The sequence below is a fragment of the Mobula hypostoma genome, chromosome 1 (assembly GCF_963921235.1).
Source record: "Mobula hypostoma chromosome 1, sMobHyp1.1, whole genome shotgun sequence".
In the NCBI taxonomy this organism is placed as follows: Eukaryota; Metazoa; Chordata; class Chondrichthyes; order Myliobatiformes; family Myliobatidae; genus Mobula; species Mobula hypostoma.
The window spans coordinates 96773505-96795486 of record NC_086097.1 but is presented as its reverse complement, the minus strand read 5'-3'; the positions used below and the strand labels follow the sequence as shown (position 1 = coordinate 96795486).

General features: G+C 41.5%; 1 protein-coding gene and 1 pseudogene across 1 annotated transcript in view; one reads left to right on the top strand and one right to left on the bottom strand.

Moving 5' to 3' along the window:
- The window catches only part of zfyve19 (zinc finger, FYVE domain containing 19), a 49973-nt gene that overhangs the window by 25769 nt on the left and 2222 nt on the right, over positions 1-21982 (bottom strand). The window contains exons 2-6 of the mRNA XM_063053197.1: positions 16370-16491; positions 9317-9370; positions 6422-6585; positions 3821-3966; positions 2780-2888 (exon numbers count right to left, since the gene is read on the bottom strand). Coding sequence (XP_062909267.1) covers positions 2780-2888; positions 3821-3966; positions 6422-6585; positions 9317-9370; positions 16370-16491 — 595 coding nt within the window. The remainder of the gene's footprint in view (positions 1-2779; positions 2889-3820; positions 3967-6421; positions 6586-9316; positions 9371-16369; positions 16492-21982) is intronic.
- LOC134349213 (sin3 histone deacetylase corepressor complex component SDS3-like) lies at positions 10871-12334 on the top strand (annotated as a pseudogene).

The window sequence follows — 21982 nt, the reverse complement described above, 5'->3', positions numbered from 1 at the left end:
GAGGTTACCTAAAATGTTGCCTGGGTTTCATCTCCTAAATTACAGAGAAAGGTTGAACAAGTTGGGTCTTTATTCTTTGGAGTGTAGAAGGTTGAGGGGGGACTTGATAGAGGTGTTTAAAATTATGAGGGGGATTGGTACAGTTGACGTGGATAGGCTTTTTCCACTGAGAATGGGGGAGATTCAAACAAGAGGATATGAGTTGAGAGTTAAAGGGCAAAAGTTTAGGGGTAACATGGGGGGGGGGAACTTCTTTACTCAGAGAGTGGTAGCTGTGTGGAATGAGCTTCCAGCAGAAGAGGTTGAGGCAGGTTCGATGTCATTTAAAGTTGAATTGGATAGATATATGGACAGGAAGGGAATGGAGGGTTATGGGCTGAGTGCAGGTCGGTGGGACTAGTTCAGCACAGACTAGAAGGGCCGAGATGGCCTGTTTCCGTGCTGTAATTGTTATATGTTATATGGTTATAACAGGTCCCTGCGGAACACCACTGGTTACCGACCTCCATGCAGAATACGAACCATCTACAACCACCCTTTGCCTTCTGTGGGCATGGCAATTCTGGATCCACAAAGAAAAATCTACTTGGATCCCATGCTTCCTTACTTTCTGAAGGAGCCTTGCATGAGGAACCTTAACAAAGGCCTTACTGAAATTCATATACACTATATCCGCTGCTCTACCTTCATCAATGTGTTTTGAATTCTTTGAGGAAGTAACCATCAGGCTCGTAAGGCATGACCTGTCCTTGACAAAGCCATGCCAACTATCCCTAATCAGAATATGTCTCTCCAAATTCTCATAAATCCTGCCTCTCAGGATCTTCTCCAACAACTTACCCACCATTGAAGTCAGACTCACTGATCTATAATTTCCTGGATTATCTCTACTCCCTTCCTTGAACAAGGAACAATATTTGCAACCCTCCAGTTCTTTGGTACTTCTTCCATCCCCATTGATGATGCAAAGATCATCGCCAGAGGCTCAGCAATCTCCTCCCTTGCTTCCTACAGTACCCTGGGGTACATCTCATCCGGTCCCAGTGATTTATCTAACTTAATGCTTTTCAAAAGCTCCAGCACATCCTCTTTTTTAATATGCTCAAGCATTTCAGTCCGCTGTAAGTCATCCCCGCAATTGCCAAGGTCTTTTTCCCCTGGTGAATACTGAAGCAAAGTATTCATTAAGTACCTCCTCCGACTCCATGCACACATTTCCACTATCACACCTGATTGGTCCTATTCTCACATGGCACATCCTCTTGCTCTTCACATACTTGTAGAATGCCTTGGGGCTTCTCTTAATCCTGCTCACCAAGGCCTTCTCATGGCCCCTTCTGGCTCTCCTAATTTCATTCTTAAGCTCCTCCCTAGCAACCTTTTTTGCAAGTTTTTCTTTTCTTCTTAACTAGATTTTCTACATCCTTTGCACACCATGGTTCTTTAACTCTACCATCCTTTCCCTGCCTCAGTGGAACATATCCATGCAGAACTCCATGCAAATATTCCCCGAACATTTGCCACATTTCTGCCGTGCCTTTCCCTGAGAACATCTGCTTCCAATTTATGCTCCCAAGTTCCTGCCTAATAGCACCACATTTCCCCCTACCCCAATTAAGTATTTTCCCAAATTGTCTGCTCCTATCCCTCTCCAGCGCTATGGTAAAGGAGATAGAGTTGTGATCACTACCTCCAAAATGCTCTCCCACTGAGAGATCTGACACCGGATCAGGTTCATTTCCCAATACCAGATCAAGTACAGTCTCTCCTCTAGTTGGCTTATCTACATATTGCGTCAGGAAACCTTCCCGAACACACCTAACAAACTCCACCCCATCTAAACCCCTTGCACTAAGGAGATGCCAATCAATATTAGCAAAGTTAAAATCTCCCATCACAACAACCCTTTTATTATTGCATTCTTCAGGCTTGCTCTGCAACAGCCAACCATGGAGATATTGAGCTGAATGTTCTGACAACGTCAATGCTAATGCCTGGAGCTACCGTGTTTCTGCCAGAAGTTCCAGATTCTGGCACTGGCATGGACCCCGCTGTTGTGCTGAATCACTGCACTCCTCAGAATCCAAAAAGAGAACACTAACTCCCACAGGCTTCTAACTCCCGGACTGAGGAGAGCGTACCATTATACGGCACATAAAGATTTGACGAATGTGGAGATTACTGTGAATTTTCAGCACAGAGACGGGTAATGAACGAGCCTCCTCCCAGTGTACTACACCTAACGGTATCAGCATTCTCTGCCTCTCATTTCATTTTTTTTTGAAGCACACCCAAGCAATTCATTTTAATGACTCATGTATAGAAGCATGCTCCACATTCCAGCCATGGCCTGACTAATGAAAAGTGTCTTCTGAATTCTTAACCAGTTATTCATGACAGTCACATTTTCACCAAAAAGTCAAATATAGTATCTCAGGGTACTTAATGTCCCCTAATGTGCAAATGTCCTGTTCAATTAAATACCAAACCGCAAAAAAAACCCCCAAAATGTTTTAAAGTTTCATTTCTGGCTTTGCTCACTTACTTCTGCCAAGGGGACACTTCGGAGAGCGTAAATGAATATATCAACAGGACATGCCCTAACATAGATAAAAAATAAAACAGTCGAGCTTCCTAACGGTGAAAGCTATTCAATGCCAGCCATTGAAAAAGTGAACACAAGTTAATATCAGATATGCTTTTTCCCCTTGTGGGGAAGAAGCAGCAGACAATCACAGTGAATCTTAGATATTTAATAAAAATAAAAATAACACCTTACTTGTAACACCAGAGCTATATTTCGCATCTATAGCTGCCTCTTCTGACATCTGTTCGAGAAGGTCACTGACTTGTTCTGTTTCTGTCCTGTTATCAGGAGCTGGGTGATTCTAAAATAAAAGGCCAGAGAATTCAACTGAACTTTCTTGAATGCAAGGGATTTTGCAGACAAATTCCTGATTAGTTGGGCTTTATTTTCATTGCTGGTTATTTGATAGGCCGAGGAAGGGTCATTTTAGGAAAAGCATTTAGTTGTATCAGCCATGATCTTACAGAATGGCAGAGCTGGCTCAATGGGCCAAATGGCCTACTCCTGCCACTATTTATGTATTTAATAACAAAAATATTAATTTGAATGACCAAGCACCCAAGAACACTGATCATTCAGCACAGTAAAGGAAAAATGCTGTTACGGTGGAAAGAGAGCAGAGGAGATTTATGAGCATGTTGCCAGGATTCGAGGGCTCAGCCACATGGGGCATCTTTTACTGGAATGGCCGAGCAGACTGATGGGCTGAATAGCTAATTCTGCTCCTATGTCTGATGGGCCGAATGGTTAATTCTGCTCCTAATGTCTGATGGGTTGGATGGCTAATTCTGCTGCCATGTCTGATGGAATCTTAGTTTGTGTGGACCTGTTGTGCCAAAGGGCCTATTTCTTTGCAGTACGACTCTAATACCAGGTGGTTGCAAAGTTAATTCCTAGACTGCACTAAATTCAGCTAATGTCAGTCAGCACAGCAGTGGGCAGGGCCAGGTTTGGTCCTTGTACACAATGAGTCAAGCATCAGTTTTAAATTTGGCCATTTAGTGAAGAACTGATGCACCAGCAAGAAATAATATTCTGTATTGTGCCAAATCCACATGTTGAGACACAGGCAGAAGTATATAAAAGTGCACAACATTGAGCCAAATCTATCATAAATTTCTAAGCTACTTTTCATATTTTTGCAGCAAATTGAAGGCTCTATGAATTTTTAGGTCACATGAAAGTGTGGTAAGTATACTTTCAGCATGGTACAAAGATGTTAGACATTCTTACAGGTTTAGGGATCTGTGATGGTGGGGTCTGGCCCTTTAACAGGGCTAGCCTGTCCTCCATTTCCCTGGTGGAGGGTATGGGTCGCTGAGGTTCCTTCTTCAATGCAGCTAGCCGACACTCAATCTCTTTCTGAGAGGCTACATATTCTGCAATATACAAAAACATATTGATACAATACAGTACAGAGGAAATGCCTCACTTTGATTAATCCAGATTATTCAATTAAAATTTGCAGATTTGTTTTTACATTTCTGCTGAGGATTGCGCCAAAAAAAAATCTACTTGGTCCAAGTTTTGCCTGTTTTTGCTTCTCTGTGTTGGTATTGTTGAATCTTGCACTAATTGATGTCAGGAAAAGAAAAAAAACTTTTTCTGGAGAGGATCAATATTAAGCTGTCCCAGCTTCAGAATATCAGAGATGAATCTTTCAACATTGAAATGGACTTCCATTCACACTTTTTGTCTTCATAAGTACTTCACTGTATTCAGATGAATAAAAGGTGATGCATCTTATACACGGATGAGGGAATAGATACTGTTTTAATTACAGAATAAAGATTAAAGATCAGTTTATGTCTCTCATGTGAATCCGAACATACAACGAAATGCGCCATTCTGCATCACAAGGAGTATTGTGCTGGGGCTACATTCCTTGTGCCAACATAGCATGCCCACAACTCACTAACCCTAACCACACATCTTTGGAATGTGGAGGAAACTAGAGCACTTGGAGAAAATCCACACAGCCATGAGAACGTGTAAATTCCTTACAGACCACTAGTATTGAACCCCTCTCAGTAACTACTAGTACTGTAAAGCAACTGCACTAACTGCTATGGTACTGTACATCAGAACCTTGGAATTATTGAACAATGGTTTGGAAGCTTCAGATTGGATTAAATGGTATACCCACAAATTGTACCTTTTGATTACAACTCCAGTTCTGAGTAAAATCATAGCTTAAGGAACACAAGAATAGAAAGAACATGTTGAGGTAATATCTGAAAAGGGTTAAAAACATTGGCTCACAACATCAACAGGATAAGAATACCTTGGTGCGAACATTTACAAACCCATTTATAACAAGGATCATTATATTGCTTGCAGGTATTAAACTAAAATCCTGTTGGCCAATGAAATTTCTACGAAGAGCAGACAAAACCTTTTGCTATTGTCACCCAAGTGAACACATTTTCCCTTCTTTTTATTGTTTGGTCAAAATCCTGGAACACTTTACCTCACTGCAGGATTTCTTTCATCACAGGGACAACTGTGGTTCAAGGTGACACCTTACGACTAACCTTAAGTGCAAACAGGGATGAACAACAAATGCTGCTGTTGCAAGTTGTCACAGATATTTGAGTTGAATTGTATTTCTTATATCCTTCACATACATGAGGAGTAAAAACCTTTACGTCTCTGTCAAATGTGCAATCATAGTAATTTATAATAATTTATAATAAATAGAACAATGTAACATAAAAATACACTCAAATCAGCACGAGTTCATCAGTCTGATGGCCTGGTGAAAGAAACTGTCCCGGAGCCTGCTGGTCCTGGCTCTTATGCTGCGGTACCGTTTCCTGGATGTTAGCTGCTGGAATAGATTGTGGTTGGGGTGACTCGGGTCCCCAATGATCCTTTGGGCCCTTTTCTCACACCTGTCTTTGTAAATGTCCTGACTCATTGGAAGTTCACAATTGCAGATGTGCAGGGCTGTCCGCACCACTCGCTGCAGAATCCTGCGATTAAGGGAGGTACAGTTCCCATACCAGGCAGTGATGCAGCCAATCAGGATGCTCTCAATTGTGTGCCCCTGTAGAAAGTTCTTAGGATTTGGGGGCCCATACCAAACTTTCTCAACTGTCTGAGGTGAAAGAAGTGCTGTTGTGCCTTTTTCACCATACAGCTGGTGTGTAAAGACCATGTGAGGTCCTCAGTGATGTGGATACTGAGGAACTTAAAACTGTATACCCTCTCAACCCCAGATCCATTGATGTCAATAGGGGCTAGCCCATCTCCATTCCTCCAGTATTCCACAACCAGTTTTTTTGTTTTTGCGACATTGAGGGAGAGGTTGCTTTCTTGATACCGCTGTGTCAGAGGGATGACTTCTTCCCTGTAGGTCACTTTGTTATTGTTTGAGATTAGGCCAATCAATATAGTGTCATCGGCAAATGTAATTAGCATATTAGAGCTGTGGGTGGCGACACAGTCATGGGTATACAGGAAGTAAAGAAGGGGGCTTAGTACACAGCCCTGAGGGGCTCCTGTGTTGACAGTCAGATGGGTGGAGGTGAGGCCGCCTATTCTTACCACCTGCCGGCAATCTGACAGGAAGTCTAGGATCCAGCTGCACAAGGCAGGCTCAAGGCCAAGGTCTCTGAGCTTCCTGTCGAGCCTGAAGGGAGTTACGGTGTTGAATGTTGAACTGTAGTGCACGAACAGCATTCTCACATAAGCAGCCTTCTTCTCCAGATTTGCAAGGACAGTATGTAGAGCAGTGGCTATTGCGTCGTCTGTCAATTGGTTGTGTCAGTAGGCAATAATTAACAATGTAGTTATTAACAATGTAATCCAGTAATTAACAATGGAACTAACTTGGTTTGGTTTCTTCCTTCAGCTTCTCCAGTCGTTCAGCAATGGCTTGATCCTCTTTTGAAAGATCCCAGTGCTTAAACTTCATGCCAATGCTGGGCGCCTGACACCCTGCTTTCTGGACTGCAGTTTGACCTTGTTGTTTGGCTTCCAAAGCAGCTACTCGCCTACAGACCAGAAGATAGTTTTATTGGACGGGGATTATTAGAGGAATTAGCTATTACAGCTGCTCATTTCTTTCATTCTGTAAAACTCTCATGTTACAAAGAGTCGGAATTAGAGAAAATTTTTTAGGTTGAATCATCTAAACCATGTTCTGTCATCTTAGAAAAACTGTTCACTGCAGTAGAACTCCATTAATCAAGCATGTGCAGAACTTCAGCAATGCTGGACTGGCAGATTCTCCAGATCACTGGATGTTGTTAATCAGCAACACACTTTTTTTTAAAAGAAAAGGGGTTACACAGCAGAAGTGATAAATGTTCCAGCAAACCTTGTATGTTTGAGGGGAGCATCAGAACTAGGGCCTCACAGCATCACTAGGGAGTCTGGGAACGGGGTGAGCGACATCTGTGGGAGGAAAGGAATTGTAGATATTTTGGGTCAAAACCCTGCATCAGCACGTGCAGATTGTTTGTTTCTCCAGATTTTAGCGTCTGCAGTCTCTTGTGTCTCCAAACTTCAAAGGGAATTGGATACGTACTAAAACAAAAAGTAAATTTGAAGGATTAATGGAAAATAGTGGGGGAGTGGTAAATCAAAGGGGCAAAACTAAATATTACTTAAGTTTGCATGCAGAGTCATCCACTCTTTAACAGATATTTTCATCCTTATCTAGCACATTACTGAGGTTCTACAATGTCACTGAAGGCACACCAAGGGAAAATCAGGTGCATTCCAACAGAAAAAAAAGAGAGGAAGTATTGATGACAAATTTAGACACTGTACAGCTGTCTTGATGTCACTTTCAGAGCTGAATGACAGCACCTATCCAGCCTCAGTGTTAAAAATACTAATGGGAAGAAGACCAAGATTAAAGTTGAACTGAGAGCACAAAAAGTTACGAGTTTGCAGATTTCATTGTGGAAGATTCAGGAAATTATAATTAGGAAAAGAAAGAAAAAATTGTAGTTGGACTCTGGCTGGCTCACTCTCACTTTTCCAATATTTCTCAATCACCCTTCAATTTCTCCGTTTTTAAGTAGGCGTCCAATTCCCTTACTTGCTTTTTTTTTGTATCCTTCAGGGGAAGTGAAGTGAACTGCGAGTAGAACCTCAAAAAGTAGTGTATCAAGCGAGCAGATGATGGTTTTAAGGGTATTTGCACAGAACACAGTACTTTTCAAAAGATCACTTTGGAAATGGACACATGGGAGTCCCTTCTGATGCTACAGAAAAACGGGCAAAAAATGTTTAAAAGTGACTCAGAAAATAACAGAAGATCAGTGATCATAATAATTGCTTAGATGTTTGAGGGGAATTTAAAATTATCTCACATGCCAAAAGAAACTGCTTGTGCTGCTGATTTCAACAAACTCTGCACTAGTACTCCCAGGTCCATCTGTTCCACATCACCAGGTCTATCTCGTTTACAGTCCAAAATGCATCTCCTCACACTTACTGAATTTGAAAGCCATTTTTCGTTCCACAGCCCATTTGTTAACTGACAAAGGTCTCTTTATCATTCTTTGGTTTACTATCAACAAGACCCTTTAATTTAGAATAACAGAATGTTGAAAGGACTAGATAGGGTGGACGTGGAGAGGATGTTTCCTATGGTGGGGGCATCCAGAACCAGAGGGCATAACCTCAAAATTGATGGGCAACCTTTTCGAACAGAGGTAAGGAGGAATTTTTTTTATTAGCCAGAAAGTAGTGAATCTGTGGAATGCTCCGCCACAGTCTGTAGTGGAGGTCAAGTCCGTGGGTATATTTAAGGCGGAAGTTGATAGTTTCCTGACCGTCAGGGCTTCAAAGGATATGACAAAAAGACAGGTGTATGGGGTTGAGTGGGATCCGGGATCAGCCATGATGAATAGCGGAGGAGAATCAATGGGCTGAACAGCCTAATTATGCCCCTATGTCTTATGGTCAAGGTCTGATTTCAATTTGTAAAGACATTTCTCATCCAGAAGTAAAAAATATAGCTGGTAAATGGTAGTACTGTGTTGAAAATGTACTAATCACTCAAAGTTCAATTATTCACATTAGTGAGCTTCCATACCTCATCATCTCCACTTGAACTTTAGCAAGGATATAGCTCAAAGGCAGTTAGGAGATGGTCACAGTGCCCATGTCCATGAAGCCATTCAGTCATACAACAAAAAAAGAGGACCTTAAGCCCACTACATCTGTTCTAACCACCAATCACTAATCTACACATACTCATTTACTCAAATCATATTTCATAGTGACACAAGGGAAAACATTTAGCCTACTGAATGTCAACCCTCAAAGCATTCCCATGATATTAATTTGTCTCTTTATTTCCCTGTAAACTATTCTCTGTCGTAGTTCATCAACTCCCCTAATTTATCTGCCACTCACCTACAATACAGGCGACCTACACCAGTTAATTAACCCACCAGCAAGTCATAGCAATGTCGGAGGAAACAAGAGCACCCAGGGACAACGAGGAACTCAGCACACACGGGCTAGAATTGAACCCAGTTGCTGGAACACTAACTACTGATCCAATGAGTCATTTATACTGAATGAAGATTAACTCGTCTACTTAATTTCCCACATCTTTGCTAGCTTTCCATCGATACCATTCTGATCTAGCTATCCGAATTTTAAAGCAATAAAGTAATCCAAAGAAGTTGCAGTTTTATATTACATCGGCACTCTCTAATGTATGTTATAAATACAATCCACCAATCTGGAAGCAACCCTTACTTTTTGTAGTTCTCTGGTGGAGACCATCTTGCAGTATTGTCCTGTTTTTTGTTGCTGTTAAAGAACAAAAAAATATTCATTAAAATAATTTTCTCTCCCTCTTGCTCCACATTCACATACTATACTGTTAGCCTTGATCTTTCTCCCAGTGCTAATTGTTTTTGCATCCTTAAGCAAATATGACACCTTTAAAAATGGCAATTATGGATGTACCGTATGGCCTACAGTGTAATAAGGGACTACTTTATGTTGTAGGGACACGTCGTTGCATGCACTATTAGGCGTGTATTGATCTGTACATGTGTGTGCTGAGTTCGGATTCAGCCAGTAAAGAACCATGAAACTTAGCTCCCACCTCCGGTGTTTTCACTAACAGCATTACTGTGTAACCTGGCCACATACACAACACATTGGTGACGAGGTTAATGAACCTACATCTTATCGGAACGCCGTCTATTAGTTGATAACAGCACTCGCAGAAAGAGAGCAAGGAATAAGCCAAGGAGCGAGAGAAGGAGGCAGAGCGAGGCTGCGAATCTAAAAGGAAGTGGGAGCACAGCCAGGGTCGGGAATGTCGGGAGACCAAGAGACACAGATAGAGCTGCAGCACGTCCAGGCAAGACCACAGCCGGCGCTGACCCCCAGGGCTGAGGGTCTGCCTGCCCCAAAAGCAAGATAAAAAGAAGCGACACACAGATCTAGATGGAGTGCACTCATGGTTCTAGCAAAAAGGATAGGCGAGTCAAAAAGAAAACAAGGGGAAAACGGGGCTAAATTAACATAACAAAGATTGTGATGATTAGAACCATTACAGCATTTGATAGTGGCATTGAAGACTGGGCAACTTACAGTGAGAGAGTGGAGTTACATTGTGATGCTAATGATGGTAATGATGAAAAGAAAGCCAGTGACTTACTCAGTGTTATGGGAGCAAAAACATACGGCCTGCTACGGAGCTTGTTAACCCCTGAAAAGCCAGCTGACAAAACGTTCAAGCAAATAGTAGACACTCTCCAACAGCATTTAAACCCCAAACCACTGATCATTGCTGTAAAATTTATATTTCACAATCGGAATCAGAGCAAAAATGAAAGTATTTCTTAATATTGTGCTGAATTGCACAAATTATCCGAACATTGTCAATTTGGAGCTGGTCTATCGGATGCATTGAGGGACAGGTTAGTGTGTGGCACGCACTGTGAAACCACACAGAAGAAGCTCCTGGGTGAAAAAGACCTTACATTCGAGAAGGTGCTGAACATTGTAATATCAACGGAAACAGCAGCATGGGGTGCCTCACAGATACAACAAAAATCTCTGGAATATGCTACGAATAAAATGTCACTGAGCAGAAATGAAGGAAAGAAATGTTACTGCTGTGGGAACATGTCACATGGTTTAAAGACAGAGAACGCAGAAACTGTGACAAGCAGGGCCACATTGGCAGAGTATGCAAAGCTAGTAAACAATGTTACCATTGTGGGACCATACCACATAACCCTGATGATTGTTGGTTTAAAGACAAAGAATGCAGAAACTGTGGCAAACAGGGCCACACTGGCAGAGTATGCAAAGCTAGTAAACAGCAGAAAAAGGACAAAATACAGAGAAACAAGAAACCCCAGAAAGGAAAACACAACAATGTACACAAAATGAAAGAAAGCAGTTCTGATGAAAACGACTCAGACGAAAGTGAATTGTCTTGTCTGCAACTTCACAGCATGAAAGAGACAGATGATCAAAGAGTAATATGGATAACTCCACAAGTGGCGGGCGTGAGACTGAAAACGGAGTTGGACACAGGCTCAGCTTTAACAGTGATCTCTGTACATGATTACAAATGACTGTTTTCTCACATACCTCTGAAACAAACTAAACTACTGCTAAAGACTTACACAGGATGGAAAGTGCGTCCCAAAGGCAAAATTAAAGTGACAGTGACCTACGGAGACAAAACACAGCAGCTGAACCTCTATGTACTGAACAATGGAGTACCACCATTGCTGGGACGTGAATGGCTCAGGAAAGTCCAGTTGGATTGGAAGACCATCAAGGCACTAGATGTGTCAACAAAGGAGGGCAGCTTGGCAGGGAAGATGTCCGCAGCTCTCCTCTCACCCATTGTCGACTATTACAACGACGAAGAGGAGCTAGACAGCGTCGACGATGAGGACGAACACAGTATCCGTGGCCGTGACTCGGATAAAGATACAGAGGATGCAAGGGAGACAGATATTGCCAATAAGCAGGATGATGAAGACTACCTGGAAGTAAAAGAACAGATGTACCAGGAGAAATTGACATCTCTCAAAAGACAGCTACAGCAGTTACAGGAAGGCACTTTGCAGGAGTATCAGAAAAGGATAAAGAAACTAGATCAACAATACAAGGAAAGAATATGAAATGCAGAGCTCTTTCTGCAACTGGAGACAGAACAAGTGGAAAAGAATTACATTAAAGAGAAGAAAGCAACAGTGCAGGAATCTGAAGATAAAAAGATTGAGTTAGAAGAAAAGAAAAAGGTGATTGAGAACGAGAGGCTAACAATGGAATTCACAGGAGGTTCTATGGAGGTAGGAAACTAAGGAGGAGACCTTATGACCCTGTTCCAATTACCGACAAAAGACGAAAATCTGTACCTGCGCAGTTAAATTACTTGTTAACAGATAAACAGATAATGGAAGATCTGCGAACCCTTAATAAGCTTAAATCTCCGAAAAGACCAGCATCTCCGTCTTCTCCTGAGCACCTTCCCAGCACTCCTGCTGAATCACCAGCCCAAAGATATGAAGCACGAATAGAAGATGGAAAGTTATATTACGATAAGAGATGGTATCATAAAGGTTAGGCTATCTATTTGGAATTCAAGGAGAATACAAAGATTGGCTATGTAATTAGCTCAGTTGGGGAACAAATGAGATATGGGTAAGGAAGACAAGTGATAGCACAAAGATGTGTATATATCTAGGACAGCTGCACAGAGCAGTCTTCATTATACGGAGGCGATCTGCTGCCTAGAACTCTTAGCAAGTTGGAGGCGCACAAATTTTTAACTCCCTATGCTCAGGGGTCAACTTTTCATGACTTTTATATGGAAATCTGTATTAAAACAAACAAGTTTATTGACAGACGTTACCCGGAGAGGCAGAGAAGACCCCCCCCCCAGACTTGAGTTAGAAATGGGTCTTAGACCAAAAATCAAAAAAGCTCATTATAATTTGATATTATCATGTTACTTTGTTATAATTTGACATTATGTTACTTTGTTATGATTTGATATTAAGTTACTAAGTAAAACAAATGGTAGGCATTTGTATGTTAAGGGTAGACATATTTGTTTAGCATAGTGACCCAGTTAAAAAAAAGTTGATATACTATTAAAATAAAAGGGGAGGAGTGTACCGTATGGCTTATAGTATTATAAGGGACTACTTTATGTTGTAGGGACCCGTTGCTGCATGCGCTATTAGGCACGTATTGAGCATGCACTATTAGGCACGTATTGATCTGTACGTGTGTGTGGCAAGTTGGATTCTGCCAGTAAAGAATCATGAAACTTAGCTCCCATCTCCTGTGTTTTTATTAATAGCATTGTTGTGTAACCAGGCCACATACACAACAATGGATATTTAACACACAAATGAAAAATGTGTGGTCATAGTAGAGATTATGAACTGTCTGGGCCATATCTAGGGTGGTGGTGGGGTAGTACCATATTTTTGATTCAATATTTGATTCAGTTATTGGTTCAAAGATTATAAATGTCATTATAGTAATCCACTTGTTGTCCCCTTTTCTGCCCAGCTCATCGTCACTTCAAATTGTTCACCAAGCTTTAGTAAACTTTAATTTTGATTAACCAACATCACATCGCCCATTCTCCATAAACATTATCCAAGTCTACTTTGAGTCTTAATAGACATCATTTCATTCATACAGCCCTCAATGACCTACATTTGCAATGGTTAAACAATGCTTTTTAAAATTCTAATTTTCGCATTCAAATTACTCCATAGCGTCGTCCCTTCCAACCTAATAATCCATCAAGATATCATCCATTGTAATTTCTTCCACAGCTTCCATTTTGATCGTTCCTCTTCTGGTGGTCTTGCCTTCAGCTGCTGAAGTCCTTCACTCCCGACTTTCCTTCCTCTGGACCCCACTTTTACACAAACCCATTTTAATACCCTAGAGGCTTGCCATCAAATTTTGCTTGGTAGTACTCCATGAAACACCTTCAGACAATAAGTTGCTATATAAAAAACATTTTTCTCCATTTATTTATTTATTTATTAACAGTGAGAAATAAACTACTAATAGCAGAAATCCTATGCAAGTGACCCCAATTATGTTGTAGTCAGTTGTTCTATGTTACATAGCTGCCTTGTAAAAAATGGTAATATAAAATATTTACATTATTTCAATTGTTCTTCCTATGTAACACCATAAGCTCTGCTTTTGTGACATTATGAATAAAAATAACGAGAAGAAATTGAGGAAGCTGGAGGAACTCAGCAAGTGAGGCAGCACCTGTGTAGGAAAGGGGGTGGTTGATAACTCAGGTTAAGACTTTGCATTGAGACTGAGAGTGTAAAGACATAGATAACTGGAATAAAGAGGTGAAGTAGGTGGGGGCAATGATAGGTGGAACCAGGTAAGGAGGCATTGATAGGCAGATGCAGTCAGGTAGAGGAGGGGTAAAAAACTGGGCAACTTTCTCCTGCACCACCTGGTTCCTTCTGCCTAAAACAACACTGGGTCCTCAATGCACTACTCCCACTGTTCCCATCTGAAAACCATCCCTCCCTTATCTACAAACCCCATTTCCAGAAAAGTTGGGATACTTTCCAAAATGCAATAAAAGCAAAAATCTGTGATATGTTAATTCACGTGAACCTTTATTTAACTGACAAAAGTATGAAAAAAAAGATTTTCAATAGTTTTACTGACTAACGTAATTGTATTTTGTAAACACACACAAATATAGAATTTGATGGCTGCAAAACACTCAACAAAAGTTGGGACAGAGTTAAAATAAGATTGAGAAGTGCACAGAATATTCAAGTAACACCGGTTTGGAAGACTCCACATTAAGCAGGCTAATTGGTAGCAGGTGAGATATCATGACTGGGTGTAAAAGTAGCGTCCATCAAAGGCTCAGTCTTTGCAAGCAAGGATGGGTCGTGGCTCATCCCTTTGTGCCAAAATTCGTGAGAGAATTGTTAGTCAGTTCAAAAGGAACAATTCTCAACGCAAGGTTGCAGAGAATTTAGGTCTTTCAACATCTACAGTACATAATATTGTGAAAAGATTCAGAGAATAAAGAGACATCTCAGTGCGTAAAGGGCAAGGTCAGAAACCACTGTTGAATGCGCGTGATCTTCGAGCTCTCAGGCGGCACTGCCTAAGAAACCGTCATGCTACTGTGACAATTATAGCCACCTGGGATCGGGAGTACTTCGGAAAACCATTGTCACTCAACACAGTCCGTCACTGCATCCAGAAATACAACTTGAAACTGTATTACGCAAGGAGGAAGCCATCCATCAACTCTATGCAGAATCGCCGGCGAGTTCTCTGGGCCCGAGCTCATCTCAGATGGACCGAAAGACTGTGGAACCGTGTGCTGTGGTCAGATGAGTCCACATTTCAGCTAGTTTTTGGAAAAAACGGGCGTCGAGTTCTCCGTGCCAAAGATAAAAATGACCATCCAGATTGTTATCAGCGAAAGGTGCAAAAGCCAGCATCTGTGATGGTATAGGGCTGCATCAGTGCCCACGGCATGGGTGAGTTGCATGTATGTGAAGGTACCATTGACTCTGAGGTGTATATTAGGATTTTAGAGAGACATATGTTGCCATCAAGGCGACGTCTCTTCCCGGGACGTCCATGCTTATTTCAGCTGGTCAATGCCAGACCACATTCTGCACAGGCTACAACAGCGTGGCTTTGTAGACACAGAGTGCGTGTGCTCGACTGGCCTGCTGCCAGTCCAGATCTATCTCCTATTGGAAATGTATGGCACATCATGAAGAGGTGAATCAGACAACGGAGACCACGGACTGTTGAGCAGCTGAAGTCTTTTATCAAGCATGAATGGACAAAATTTCCAATTGCAAATCTACTACAATTAGTATCCTCAGTTCCAAAGCGAATTACGAAGTGTTATTAAAAGGAAAGGTGATATAACACAATGGTAAACATGCCTCTGTCCCAAATTTTGTTGAGTGTTTTGCAGCCATCAAATCCTAAATTTGTGTATGTTTACAAAATACAATTAAGTTGGTCAGTAAAACTATTGAAAATCTTTTCTTTGTACTTTTGTCAGTTAAATAAAGGTTCACGTGAATTAACATATTACAGATTTTTGTTTTTATTGCATTTTGGAAAATATCCCAACTTTTCTGGAAATGGGGTTTGTAATTGTACTCATCACCTTCCTTTCTGTTCAGATTCCACAATCTACAGGTCTCTTATATCTACCGATCACCTCCCGGCCTCTGTCGCTAACTCCACCCCTCCCTTCTCCATCTGCCCATCACTTCCTCCTCACTCTGCTCCATCTGCCCCACTCCTCCCCATGCGCCTCTTCATATAGCACTAAACCGTTGCTGGAAAACAACTTTCACGACAAGCAAGTCAGTGATAATAAACTTGATTCTGATTCTCCCCGTTCACACCCTCAATGCTGATGCAAGGTCTCGACTGAGAAAGCTGATCATCCCTTTCCTCCAAAGATGTTGCCCAACCCGCTGGGTTCCTTGAGCGACTTGTTTGGTTTACTCCAGATTCCAGCATCTTCAGTCTCTCATGTCTCTGTTAAAACAGAATACGCAGGAAACATTCTGTAGTAATACAACATATATGAAAAGAGGAAGAGTTACCGTTACAGGTAGAAAACACCCAGACAAATGCTGCATGACCAGCTGAATGTTTCCAGCAAATTCTGTTTTTATTTGAGATTTCTAATATCTGCACTTTAATGATATTTATTATAAACAAGAGATAATTCACTAGTTTTCTGGATTATGCTACTTTCATATCATCAGTTACCTTGTAAGTGCTCCATGGCATTGCCTGCAGACCTTTTGCTGTGTATGCCCACCACAGGGGACAAAGGCACTGTAACTGAGGCAAGATGAACAATACGCATAGCCACAGTTCTTGCATGCAAGCTGCAAAAATTTTTGAAACAATCGTGAGTTAAAGAATGTCAATTAATTTACAACTATTAGATACTTCTCCTCCCCCACCCATTGAGAGTTGCACTCTGTAAAACTGATAAAAGCAGAACAAAACACATAATACACATCTAAGACAATGGTTAAGTATGACAGAATATCAAAACCCTGTTCTGGAGCCTGTTGGGAAATTAGACAAATGCAAATATTGGTTGTGTACTGCAAATTGATGTCTGAGATTGGGGTGATCTTGGTTGGGCTGTGTACTGGCCAAGGTTGAATGGTTTCCCATACATCATGCATGCTTCTTTCATTCTAGGGGAACCTTGTTGGTGACAGAACAAAATATTGTAATGAAGGAGACTGAGAAGGGGCGTTCAATGGCAGATTCTCACTTCACCTCAGTTTGCATGGGTCTATGATAGACCAGTTAACATAATTTCTTAGATGTTCATACCTTCATTTAGCAGATGTAGAAAGATGAGCGTTTTGAGGACAGCACAATTTGAAGAGGAGCTCTACAAATCCCTATTAATAGAAGAGCTAATGTTTTTGCGCAGCTGAAAACATGCCACGTATAGTGAATACTGCTGTCCTCCAATATGCTCTGTGTGGTGAAGATCACACCCATTGTATCTCTTGAATGACAAAATCCATATTATGACTCTGAGAAACTCAAGACACACGAGACTGCAGATGCTGCAATCCAGACCAATAAACAATCTACTGCAGAAACTCAACAGGTTAAGCAAACATCCGTGTGGAGATGAAAGAATTGTTGAAGTTCCAGGCTGAAACGAGACTGAGACTGAGAATGGAGAGAGAAGGGAAGTATAAAGGGAAAGTGGAGAGGTGAGATACAAAGACAAAGTGATTGGTGAGGAGGGATGAAAGATGATGGGAAGGTTGCACCAGGGAGAGCAGAGGAAAGGGGATGGAAAACACTGCCCATTCAAAGAAAGTAGTTGAAAAGTACCCTTGAGATGATTTTCCCTATAGCAGTACCGACAGACCCTTCTACATTTACTACAAATGGACATGGCTTCCTTCTTTAAAATTGTCATATTTCTGGTCAGTCATAAAGAGAGTCATAGAGCACACCACGTTCAGGTTGACCATCAAGCACCAATCTTAGCAATCTCATTTCAACTCACTTGGTCCATAGTCTCTGTGACTTGACCATCCAAGCAATTGTCTAGATACTTCTTAAAAGTTGTGAGATTGTCTCCACCACTCCAACCACTCTCTAGATGAAAAGCCCTTCTTTACATGTCCTCTAAACATCCTATCCATTACTTCAAACCAATGCCCTTTGCTATGAGCAAAGTTTCTCACTATTCACTTTATCCATGCCCCTCATTATTTTGTATACAGTATATCTAACAGATTTTCTCTCAGCCTCTCCTACTCTTAGGAAAGCAGACCTAGCCTCTGCAGTCCCTAATGTGTTTTGTTCTTCTCAGATGTCATAAATTCACACCAGCACTTCTCTGCTGTGTTCCAGTACTTCAGCGAGGATTTTGTCCATTCTAGAAGCTTTGTTGGTGACTTTTTCATCCGGTTGCCATGTTGGGGATAGCATAGAAAATCTCGTGCATAGTGGACTAAAGGATGTCAATCAGGGTAGGTGCATCAAAGAGGGAGTGCTGGTTGAGGAGGGTCCTGGATGTCCTCTTCCAGTAGCTGCTATCCCTGATGTGCCTTTTCTATGTCATTACCTCTTCTCAGGATGGTGCTTGGCCATAAATAGTCTTGACAGCACTGACAAATCAAAGTAGCTGGATCTCTTGTGCTCCTTTCACTTACAATCCATTGTTAGGGCCTCCAATTTTTTTTTTTGTTGGACCTTGTTGTCTCTAGCTGCCAGGAAAATCATTTTGCATTCATTTTTTTTTAAACTCCCAGTCAATCTCACAAAAAACTGTCTCAGTGTTTTCTGGTAGAGAAGTCATGAGTGTCTTCACAAATGTTAACTATAGTGGACTCCAGGGCATTCCAGACACTGGATTCTCTGTGGCTCCTGTTGATTAAAAGTCATTCGTGAGGCATTAACAAGCTAGAGATTTCTTTGCAGGGTCTTTTGAGCCCTTCGATATTGATTTTTCTGCAGTGTTTCATGTCGCAATCAATATTTTGAGGCCAATTTTACAGCTATGACTGGAGTCAGTAAGCAGCTAGCATTCCATCAGTGATCCAGGTGGCAATTTGTTCCCTAGTATATGCCTAATGCTTGGATCAAGGGAGATACCATGAGGCCTTATACTTTTCTCTATGACAAGACAGTATGTTGATTATGATTATCTTTTCCCCCAAACATTATTGTCAGATGAAGACTATTTTAGAGTCCGCTTTCCCCAAGTTTAAATCCATTTCAACTCTGAATTGATGCTGTCAAGAAGGATTACTTAATGGGTGGGTTAGTAAATTTGCAGATGAGACGAAGATTAGCAGTGGTGTGGATTATGTCGAAGACTGACAAAGAATACAATAGGAGATAGATCAGTTACAGATAAGGGAGGAGAAATGGCAGATGGAGTTTAATCTGGCCAAGTGTGAAGCGTTGCAGCTTGGTAGGTCAAATGTAAAAGAGACAGTACAGGACAAGATTCTTAATAGTATTGATGAGCAGAGGCATCTTGGGGTCCAGTTCATAGCTCCCTGAATGTGGCTACACAGGGTGATGGGGTGATTAAGAAGGCATATGGTATGAGTTGAGACATTGGGTTCAAAAGTCAGGAAGTTATGTTGCAGCTTTATAAAACTCTAGCTATGCCGCATCTGGAATATTGCATGGAGTTCTGGTTGCCCCATTATAGGAAGGATATCAAGGTGCTGGAGAGGATGTAGAAGTTTACCACGATGTTACCTGGATTAGCGGGCATGTGCTATAAATGAGAGGTTGGACAAACTTGGGTTGTTTTCTCTGGAGCGGCACTGGCTGAGTGAAGATCTGATGAAGGTTTATAAAATTATGAAAGGCATAGAGTAGACAGACGGTATCTTTTTCCCCAGGGTTGAAATGTCTAGTACTAGAGGGCATGTATTTAAAATGAGAGTGGGTAAATTCTAAGGAGACGAGAGGGACAAATTTTTTTTCTGTTATACACGGAGTGGTGGGTACCTGGACTGCGCTGCTGAGACAGTGCATTCAGCCCATCCATCATGGCCGATTTATTATCTTTCTCAACCCCATTCTCCTGCCTTTTCCCCTTAACCTTGCATGCCCTGACTAATCAAGAACCTATCAACCTCCACTTTAAATATACTCAATGACTTGGCCTCCACAGTCCCCTGTGGCAATGAATTCCACAGATTCACTCCTGTCGAGCAAAAGAAATTCCTCCTTATCTCTGTTCTAAATGGATGATCCTCTATTCTGAGGCGGTGCCCTTTGGTCCCAAGCTCACCCCACTATAGGAAACATCCTCCCCAAATCCACTCTATCCAGACCTTTCAATATTCAACAGTTTTCAATGAGATTCCCCCCACTTCATTTTTCTAAACTCCAGTGAGCATAAGCCAGAGCCATCAAATACTTCTCAGATGTTAACCCTTTCATACCTGGCATCATTTGTGTGAACGTCTTCTGGACTCTCTCCAATGCCAACACATCTTTTTCTTTTAGATAAGAGGCCCAAAACTGCTCACAATACTCTAAGTGCAGTCTGACCAATGCCTTATAAAGCCTCAGCATTAGATCCTTGTTTTTATATTCTAGTCCTCTTGAAATGAATGTTAACATTGCATTTGCTTTCCTTACCACCAACTCAACCTGCAAGTTAACCTTTCGGGAATTCTGTATGAGGATTCCCAAGTCCCTTTGCACCTCAGATTTTTGCATTTTCTCCCCATTTAGAAAATAGTCCACACCTCTATTCCTTCTACCAAAGTGCATGACCATGTACTTCCCTGCACTATATTCCATGTGACATTTCCTTGCCCATTCCCCCAATCTGTCTTAGTCATTCTGCAGATGTCCTACTTCCTCAACGTTACCTGTCCCTCCATCTATTTTCATACCTTCCACAAACTTGGCCACAAAGCCGTTAATTTGATCATCCGAATCATTAAACATATAACGTGAAAAATAAGTGGACATAATACCAACCCCTTCAGGCAACGAAGGCAGAAACATTACAGACCTTTAAAAGGTGTTTAGATAGGCACATATATGTCATAGAGTCAGAGAAGTACAGCACAGAAACAGGCCATTTGGCCCATCTAATCCATGCTGAAACTATTGAAATGGCCTACTCCCAGTGACCTGCACCAGGACCATAGCGCTCCATACCCCTACTATTCCACGTACCTATCCGAACTTCTCTTAAATATTGGAATTGAGCTCTCATCTACCACCTGTGCTGGCAGCTTATTTCACATTCTCATGACCCTCTGAGTGAAGAAGTTTCCCCTCACGTTCCCTTAAACCTTCCACCTTTCACCCTTAACCTATAACCTCTGGTTATAGTCCCACCCAACCTCAGTGGAAAAAGCCTGCTTGCATTTACCCTATCTATACCCTTCATCATTTTGTATACCTCTCATAAATCTCCTCTCAATCTTCTATGTTCCAAGGAATACAGTTCTAACCTATTAAATCTTTCCCTATAACTCAGGTCCTTCAGACCCATCAACATCCTTAAAAAATTTTCTCTGTACTCTTATAAACCTATTTACATCTTTTGTGTAGGTAGGTGACAAAAACTGCACACAATACTCCAAATTAGGCTTCACCAATGTCTTATACAACTTCAAAATAATATCCCATCACCTGTACTCAATACATCGATTTATGAAGGCCAATGTGCCAAAAGTTTTCTTTACGACCCCATCTACCTGTGACACCACTATCAATGAATTATGGACCTGTATTCCTAGATCCCTTTGTCCTAACACACTCCTCAGTGCCCTACTGTTCACTGTGCAAGACCTACCCTAGTTGGTCCTATCCAATTGCAATACATCAGACTTCTCTGCATTAAATTCCATCTGCCATTTTTCAGCCCATTTTTTTCCCAGCTGTTTCAGATCCTTCTGCAAGTCATGATACCCTTCATCACCATCTACCACACCTCTAATCTTGGTGTCATCTGCAAATTTGCTGATCCAGTTAACCACATTATCATCCAGGTCATTGATATAGATGACAAACAATAAACGACCCAGCACCAATCCCTGCGGCACACCATTAGTCACAGGCACCCAGTCGGAAAAGCAACTATCTACTACCACTCTCTGGCTTCTCCCACAAAGACAATGTCTAATCCAGTTTACTACCTCATCCTGAATGCCAAGCGACTGGACCTTCTTGATCAACCTCTCACGAGGGACCTTGCCAAATGCCTTGTTAAAGTCTATGTAGACAACATCCACTGCCTTGTCTTCATCCACTTTCCTGGTAACTTCCTCGAAAAACTTCCCAAGTTTGGTTAGACATGATCTACTATGCACAAAACCATGCTGACAATCCTTAATCAGTCCATGG